This window comes from Phalangium opilio, unplaced genomic scaffold (genome assembly GCF_054372755.1).
Source record: "Phalangium opilio isolate 3A_F unplaced genomic scaffold, DU_Popi_V2 ptg000053l_1, whole genome shotgun sequence".
Taxonomy (NCBI): Eukaryota; Metazoa; Arthropoda; class Arachnida; order Opiliones; family Phalangiidae; genus Phalangium; species Phalangium opilio.
The window spans coordinates 3,837,660-3,846,956 of NW_028324172.1; the positions used below are offsets into that span (position 1 = coordinate 3,837,660).

Below are 9,297 nucleotides of genomic sequence, written 5' to 3' on the forward strand. Positions count from 1 at the left end.
TTACGGTAATGGAAGAAAAAGGCTTACAACTCGCGGACAACACACATGGGTGGAAATATCACGACTCAGATATAGAAATTTTGATAGGAGGTAATTTCTATTGGTCTATTTGCACTACCAATAAGATTAGATTAAAACCAAATCTAGTTGCTATGGAAACTATGTTAGGATGGGCGTTGCATGGACCCACGGGGGGAAACGGCCCAGTTCCAAACTCAGGTGTTGCTTTATTCGCGGGGGTTAAGCAGGTGGACATGTAAAAAGATATTTTCATTAAATGTTTTATTAATCTCTAAATATGTTTAAAATCTAATTTGAAGTATTTTTATTTTCAATGTATCTAAATTTTGTAAACGGTTTTTTTACTCTTTATATTTGCATTTCTTTATTCTGTACACTTTAAAGTGAGTCACCGGTTTTCGTGGGGTTTACCCCTTTAGGAGAGAGGACTCTAGCTCCTCGGTGGCCAGGAATGCGAGACTCTCAGTCAAGCGCTAAAAATATCTCCTTATATGGAGTTTTGAAACTTTTAGCTGGGCATTTCTGGCCAATAGGGAGCCCAAAATTCACCCACGAAGAACCCTGACTTTCACTTTTTAGTCTCTACTATACCTCGACTCGAGAGGTCCAAATAACCTCTCTGTCCCGCCTGTGGGAAACTTTCGTTACGAAGAATGTAAATCGTAAATTGACCTAGTATTTTTTACCTTAATAATTAAAGTTAATTTGTTTTATTTCATCTCGTCTCTGCGTACATTCTTGCGTAAATAAGCATTTAGTCCGAACCACACTGGATTTAATTAATTGCATAAAATTAATTAAAGGCTTTTAGACTTTTTCAGTCGGGTCCAAAAGTCCTACCTCTCCGTTCTCCCGCTTAAGCACCCTGCTTAACATTTCGCCATAACATTTTGGTGCCGAAACCCGGGTCGGTTTTTATTTTACGCGAGTAAGTGTAACTCTGAAATATAACTTCGTTAATTAAAAACATGCCTGTGGACCCTGAACTAGCGCGTTTACGCCGAAAACGGGCTCCAATTCGCGCCGCTGTAACTAAAATATGCGCGATGGTGGAAAACGAACTTTTACCGGAAACACTCAACCCTAATATTGAGAAACTTGAAGACGCTCTTCTTCAGTTTGAATTAAGGGAGCCTCAGCTGGAGGCCCTTAACAATCAAATCGAACCGTTTATAGACAATGTAGGAGATCAAGAACAAGAAGAAGAATTTGAATCTGTGACAAAATATTCTGAGGACTTAATCAGATGGAAAGGAGCAACCTCGCAGCGCCTGAAGCATCTTCGAGAACAACAGAACCTATCTATCTTCGCCCCACCCTTCATGGGACCCTCTACTAGCACAGCACCCTTTCCGCCAAGCCCTGGAACTCCTAACAGCGTCGTGCTAAATCCTGCCGTATCTACTGTGGTACCGCCCAACCCTACAACTTCTACCAGCGGTATACATCATCCTGCTCTATCTACCACAGGAAGTGCTGCTGGGACATTATCCGCAAGTGGTGTTCGCCTTCCGAAACTTGAAATTGAGCGTTTCAACGGCGATGTGGAGACATGGCTATCCTTTTGGTCTCAATACAAGATCAGCGTACATGACAACAGTAGTCTACACAAACAAGCTAAGTTTACTTATTTAAAATCGTATTTAGAAGGCGCAGCACGCGTTGCAATCTCGGGAATGCCAGTAACTGACCTTAACTATGACGCGGCCATTAAAATTTTATATGATCGGTTTGGAAATCCAGAAGATATCGCTAGCACGCATATGAACATTTTAACTAAACTCTCGCCTGTTCAACGAGCTAACGATATAGAAGGTCTTAAGAGTCTCTATGACACATGTGAAGTCCAAATTCGCAGCCTTCAATCGTTAGGTGTAGTTACCGGTTCTTATGGGGTTTTGCTATGCCATGTTTTGACTAAAATGTTGCCAGTAGAATTAGTCGTGAATTTTAATAGAATTTATGATAGTAGAGCGTATAAAGTAGATGATCTTTTAACCTTTATTCGTAAAGAAATTACTTGCCGAGAGCGTGCCTATAAGCTAAACGTTAAAAAAGATTATGAACCTAAAAATCCCGTTAAACCCCACGTTTCTAACATCCGTCACGATAACCGAAGCCAGAGATCTAATTTTAAAAATCAGCCTTCTACTGCATCAGCCTTAAACGTAAGCGCTACTAATGAGTACATTAGAACTTGTTTCTACTGTAACCAACCCTCCCACAAAACGTCTGAATGTAAAGAATTAACTCTCGCCGAAAGAAGAAACATGGTCAATTCAAAGCAGCGTTGTTACATATGTCTCAGGAAGCATTTTACCCGAAATTGCGACTCCCGAAGCAAAAAATGCCCAAAATGCGATAAGAAACACCACGTCACACTCTGTGAAAGAGAAATCGACCAAGATCAAGAAGCAACCGAAAGGCGTAACGAATCTCACAGCTGCAACGTTGGAACTTCAGACGATGACAAACGTATTGTCCTACTTCAGATGGCCCAAGCCTTGGCAAAGAATCCTAAGAATAACTCCACTCAAAGATTACGATGCCTTCTTGATAATGGGAGTCAAATTACTGTTATAAAACAAAGCGTTTCTAGAAATCTCAACCTGCCAATCATCAGTGAAGAAGAATTCAATATTTATCCCTTCGAAGGCGCCATTCCCATTAGCACGAAGAGGAGGAAAGTTCTCGTGGAACTAATCAACGTTTCAGACCCCACGAAACGAATAAAAATCGAAGCCATAGAATCTCCTAGCATCAGCGGCGCGGTTTTCTCCGTTCCAAGCCACGGTGTCGTTGCTAAAATGAAGGAGCGAGGTCTTGAGTTGGTTGACTCCATCACTGAAAACGAGGAAAATAATCACGCATCCTCAATTGATCTTTTAATTGGCTCAGACGAATACTGGGGCATTGTCTATCCTAAGTTCGAGCGCCTTGGACCAAAAATAGTAGCTCAAGACACTGTTTTTGGATGGGTAATTAACGGCCCAGAAAAGGTCACGTCATCCTCTTATGGAATAAACACGGTGACTATCATGATGGCAAGCTCTGAAAACGAAGATACTACTTCACTATCAAAACAAGTCCGCGCCTTTTGGGAACTAGATTCCATTGGAATCCTAGACTCAAACTCAAACTCTTCGGACGGAAGCGACGTATTGGACCTTTTCAAGAAGACTATAAACTTCAAAGACGGTCGGTATGAGGTCTGTTTCCCATGGAAACCTAACAAAGGTCAACTCGCTAGTAATCTCCAAGTCGCTAAGAAACGAACGAATACAGTTCTAGAGAAACTAAGAAAGAATCCAGTACGGTTCCTCAACTACAATGACGTTATGAAGGATCAGCTCGACGCTGGAGTCATTGAAAGGGTAAAAGGACCAAACTTGAAAGATGAGGAAACTATCTATTATTTACCTCATCGGGACGTCATTCGCGAATCAAGCGAGACCACGAAGGTTCGCATTGTCTACGACGGCTCATCGCACGCAACCAACGTTCCCTCCCAGAACGACTGTCTGGAAACCGGTCCAAACCTAAACCCTGAGATTTTCGACGTGCTCATTCGCTTCCGTGAGGGAAAAGTGGCATTCACGGCCGATATCTCCAAAGCCTTCCTCCAAATATCCATATCCGAAGAAGACAGAGACGCTGTACGTTTCTTATGGATAGACGTAAACAACTTAAAGTCGGATCTGGAGACTTACCGAATTACTCGGGTACCATTTGACATAACGAGCAGTCCTTTCCTGCTATCCGCAACCGTACGACACCATCTCAATGGTTATAATGAAGACTCTGAAACTTGCGAAACAATAGATAGAAGTCTGTACGTGGATGACTTAGTCTTAAGCGTCGACGACGTCAAAAGAGCTTACGAGGTTTCCACTAGAGCAACTGAAATTCTGAAGGAAGCAGGAATGGAACTAAGGAAATTCAAAACCAATTCTCCAGAACTACGAGAACTATGGGGCGCTGAAAGCCCCGAGCTTGGAACTCAACCAACTCAAAGCTTGGCAAAATCAACCACTCTTAAGGTTCTTGGCTTGTCTTGGGACACCAAGAATGATTCTTTGATTTTCGACATGGAAGCGCTGCTGCAATTCCTGCTCACAAAGGAAAACACTAAAAAATGCGTACTTAGCGCTGTCGCCAGAATATTTGATCCTCTCGGAATGCTCGCACCATTCACCATTCGAGCAAAGTTCATGTTTCAAGAACTCTGGCAGAAGGGACTTTCTTGGGACGAAGAACTCCCAAGTGAACTGGCCGTCCTATTTAATCGCTGGTGCGCCGAACTCTCGGATCTCAGGAAATTGAGAATTACGCGTTTCTACTACGCAGACATCGGAGCAACAAAACCAGCAGCGACACAGTTACACGTTTTCGTTGACGCCAGCGAAAAAGGGTATGCAACAGCAGCCTACCTCCGTTTCGAAACCATTGATGGTCAGATTGGAACAGCTCTGGTAGCCTCAAAGACTAGGGTTGCGCCTTTGAAGAAACTCTCCCTTCCCCGCCTTGAACTGATGGGAGCGGTACTTGGTTCAAGACTAGCTAACCATCTTACCAAGACCTTTTCTTTTGCCCTGTCAAACGTTAAAATGTGGACAGACTCTACGATCGCCCTACAGTGGATAAAAGGATCAGTCTCTCAATGGAAGCCCTTTGTTTCAAACCGAGTGAGAGACATTCAAACACTAACAAGTCCAGAAAATTGGAACCACTGTAGGAGCAAAGAAAACCCAGCCGACTTGCCTACGAGAGGCAGGACTATTTCTGATCTAGCCACCAACGAACTCTGGTGGAAAGGGCCACCTTGGTTAAGCCTTGAAACCGGAAAACACCCTAAGAAAATCTCAGTCAAAACTGAAATTGATGAAGAAACCAAATTGGAATTACGGAAGTCATTCCAATCAATCTCGCAGGCAATTTGCATAATTACGCCAACCCCTGAACCACTACTCGACTTGAAGAGATTTAGTTCCTGTTTCTTGCTTTCGGTCTATCGAATCACTGCGTATATTTTTCGGTTCATTGATAACTGTCGAAGAGCAAAGGCAGAACGATCCACTGAGAGCCTCAATGCAATGGAGATTATCCGTGCAGAAAAATATTGGATAAAAGGTTCTCAAAGGGACAGCTACCCTTCCGAAAGGGCTAGTCTCGAAAATGGCCAACCCATCTCAAAGAAGTCGCCTATTTACTCTCTCCAACCTTACTTGGACGGTGATGGACTTATGTCAGTGGGTGGTCGACTTATGTCAGTGGGTGGTCGACTTATCTCAAACTCCCTATCGTACAGAGAGCGTCATCCATGGCTTATTGCGTCTCAACACCCGTTGTCAGAGCTTATCACCTACAACCGACACGAAAGACTCATGCATGCCGGCGTCAACGACACACTTGTCGAGACCAGAGAAGAATTTTGGATCCCTCGAGGACGCCAACTTGTAAAAAGGGTTGTGGATCACTGCTTCCATTGCAAATGGACACGTGCTCAAAGAACGGTCGCCGCTATGGCACCCTTACCCTCGTTTCGCACGACTCAGTCACCCGTTTTTAAAATGACGGGGCTTGATTTCGCCGGCCCGTTATACACCAAGACTGGCGAGAAGTGCTATATAACACTTTTCACTTGCGCCGTGACCAGGGCCATCCATCTTGAACTGGTCCCGGACATGTCCAATGAAGCTTTCCTACTGGCTTTCCGCAGATTCATTGCCCGACGTGGCATAGTAAAATCTATTTACTCGGACAATGCCAAGACGTTCAAACGGGCTGAAGCCGACTTAAAGGCACTCTTACAAAATGTTCGACATCCAGAAGTTTGCAAGTACTTGGGCGAACATAAAATATCATGGAATTACATTGTGGAACGAGCGGCTTGGTGGGGCGGTTTTTGGGAGCGTCTTGTCCGATCAGTAAAGAACTGCCTCCGTACGGTCATGGGAAAGGCTCGTCTCACTTATGACGAGATCAATACCCTTTTAACTGAAGCCGAAGCCGTTATAAATTCGCGGCCGGTCACCTACGTTTATCAAGACGCGGGAGAGCCAGTTCCTCTCACCCCCGCCCATTTCCTTGTCGGAGGGCGTCTCACGGCATTACCTTCATGGTCATTCACTGAAAATGAACCCAATCCAGCTACGCGACAGCAACTAACAAAACGCTTCAAATTAAGGCAGAGACTAATGGACAGTTTTTGGTCCAGGTGGAAAAAGGACTACCTCCTTGAGCTCCGATCAGCTCACCATCGTTTGGTAAACGACCCCACCAAAGAACTAAAAAAGGACGACGTAGTTCTCATCGAAGAACCTAAACTTCCACGATTATGTTGGCGAATGGCTGTGGTGGAAGAGGCTTATCGTGGACGGGATGGGAACGTTCGATCTTGTCTGCTAAGATTGGCTAATGGTACTAGGCTTAAAAGACCCGTACCCCTCCTTTTCCCTTTAGAACTGAATTAATTTTACTTTGAACGCATGGTTCAAAAGGGGGGAGCTTGTGTAGAAAGATATTTTCATTAAATGTTTTATTAATCTCTAAATATTTTTAAAATCTAATTTGAAGTATTTTTATTTTCAATGTATCTAAATTTTGTAAACGTTTTTTTTACTCTTTATATTTGCATTTCTTTATTCTGTACACTTTAAAGTGAGTCACCGGTTTTCGTGGGGTTTACCCCTTTAGGAGAGAGGACTCTAGCTCCTCGGTGGCCAGGAATGCGAGACTCTCAGTCAAGCGCTAAAAATATCTCCTTATATGGAGTTTTGAAACTTTTAGCTGGGCATTTCTGGCCAATAGGGATGAGCCCAAAATTCACCCACGAAGAACCCTGACTTTCACTTTTTAGTCTCTACTATACCTCGACTCGAGAGGTCCAAATAACCTCTCTGTCCCGCCTGTGGGAAACTTTCGTTACGAAGAATGTAAATCGTAAATTGACCTAGTATTTTTTACCTTAATAATTAAAGTTAATTTGTTTTATTTCATCTCGTCTCTGCGTACATTCTTGCGTAAATAAGCATTTAGTCCGAACGACACTGGATTTAATTAATTGCCCAAAATTAATTAAAGGCTTTTAGACTTTTTCAGTCGGGTCCAAAAGTCCTACCTCTCCGTTCTCCCGCTTAAGCACCCTGCTTAACATTTCGCCATAACAGGACAAAGCTTTAAGAAACTTCTTTGAATTTGGAAGGGTTGGCTGTACAAAGCCAATATCCTACATTAAAGGCGAGGCAACAATAGGCCAACTATTCAACAAAATCACTTTCAAAGAGGGAAGATACGAGGTCAAGTTCCCGTGGAGCGAAAGCCGAGATAGATTACCAAACAAACTATCCCAGGCTGAAAGGAGATATGAGGGATTAGTTAAAAAGTTCGAAAAGGGCCCCCCTCTTTTATTCTGTATACAAAAATGTTATCGATGACCAACTTGAAAAAAACCTAGTAGAAATAGTACCCAAACACGAGCTAGAAACATTTAAGCCAGGAACCTATTATCTTCCTCATCAAGGTGTAGTGAGAAACAAAGTTACTACTACAAAATTAAGAGTAGTTCTTGATGTGTCATCCCACGGAATTAATTGCCCATCATTTAACGACTACCTAGAATAAGGGCTAAATTTAAACCCAGACTTGCTTCTTCTCTTAATACGCTTTAGAAAGTATATAATAGCCATAGTAGCTGACATCAAACAAGCTTACTTGTAAGTTGCCATAAGCAAAGAGGAGAAGGACGCAGTTAGGTTTCTCTAGGTGAAAGAAAACAATGGGGTCATAGAGAAAAATAAATACCAACTGCTACGCATGACAAGGTTGCCCTTTTGGGTGACATGCTCTCCTTTTCTGTTAGCGGGTACGCTTAAATATCATTTGCAACAAAACCCTCAGGCAAATAAAATGGTGTTAGAAAAACTCAATCAAGATCTATATGTAGATGATTTCACGACAGGGGTAACAAATGTAGAACAGGGATTTAAGCTATCATTAGATGCTGCAAATTTAATACAAAATGCTGGAATGGAATTCCGGAAGTGGGGTACCAATTCTCAGAAACTCAGGGAATTGTGGCAGAATGATGATAGTCAAACTCAGGTTAAGCAGTTTGAAATGAAAGACCACAGTAAACATCAAAAGTTTTGGGAAAGATTTGGGACCCTAACTCTGACTCATTTTCATACGACCTTACAAAGCTTATGGAACTGGCTTCAAAAACAGAGCGAACTAAACGACACGTGTTAAGTCTTGTGTCGCAAATCTTCGATCCTATTGGTTTGTTAAGCCCATTCACAATTCGCGCCAAAATCCTATTTCAAAAACTATGGGAGGCAAAAGTAGTATGGGACGGGAAATAACCAGAGGAGATAGAAAGGGAATTCAAAAACTGGCTTCTAGAAATGCTCTACCTGCACAAAATTAAAATAAACATGCTATTTTACACAAACAACAGACGAAATAGATAACATTGAGCTACATTGTTTTTGTGTCGCCTCACTAAAAGCGTACGCAACCGCACTTTATGTCAGATACGAAACTAAAACTGGACATATAGGGACAGCATTGGAAACCACCAAAACAAGAGTTACCCCCTTAACCTTTGAACGATCCAAATCAAAAAACAAAAACCCAATAATAAGCACAAACCGAAACAAAGAAACACAAAAATTAACTCTGCCAAAAGAAGAGTTAATGGGATGTTTATTAGGAGCACGTTTAGCTAATTACATTAAAACAACATTTGAGACTAATTTAAACAAAATCTACTTTTGGACGGACTCTACTTTAGCGTTGAGTTGGCTAAAAGGAGATCCTAAAACATGGATAAAATTCGTATCAAACAGAGCACAAGAAATACAAACACTGTCTGACCTAAATTCATGGTATCATTGCCCTGGTCAGAAAACCCCGCCGATTAGCCAAGTAGAGGGATGGGCGTAGAAAAATTAGTAAATAGCAGAGTTTGGTGGCACGGACCACAATGTCTATCACAACCGAAGGAAAGTTGGCCAAAACACCAACCATCAGAAACAAGCTCAGACTTAGTGAATTGAGAACGTCGCAAAATAACACTAGCTTTAAAAGTTAATCAATCAAGTTGTACATGACTGTATTGTTTCTAAGTTACGGAGCAGCGAAATTCGGTCAACACAAACAGCGTTGTGTATCTTGCTTATGAAACTCAGAATGGGACTCTCAAACCCGTTTTTGGCGTCACTGTTCCACACTACAGAGAAAAACGTGTCTGATGTAGTAAAGTCTGTTACATCG

At 42.3% G+C, this 9,297-nt stretch overlaps 1 protein-coding gene across 1 annotated transcript; it reads left to right on the forward strand.

Annotated features, from left to right (window-relative positions):
- Positions 1 to 989: 989 nt before the first annotated feature.
- Positions 990 to 6,494, forward strand: LOC149673097 (uncharacterized). The gene has a single exon (XM_089840204.1). It carries the CDS (start codon positions 990 to 992, stop codon positions 6,492 to 6,494), a length of 5,505 nt encoding a protein of 1,834 aa, XP_089696330.1.
- The last annotated feature ends 2,803 nt before the right edge of the window (positions 6,495 to 9,297 follow it).

What these genes read in the sequence shown, in the direction of transcription:
- LOC149673097 (XM_089840204.1), top strand. Translation starts at nt 990, where the DNA reads ATGCCTGTGGACCCTGAACTAGCGCGTTTACGCCGAAAACGGGCTCCA.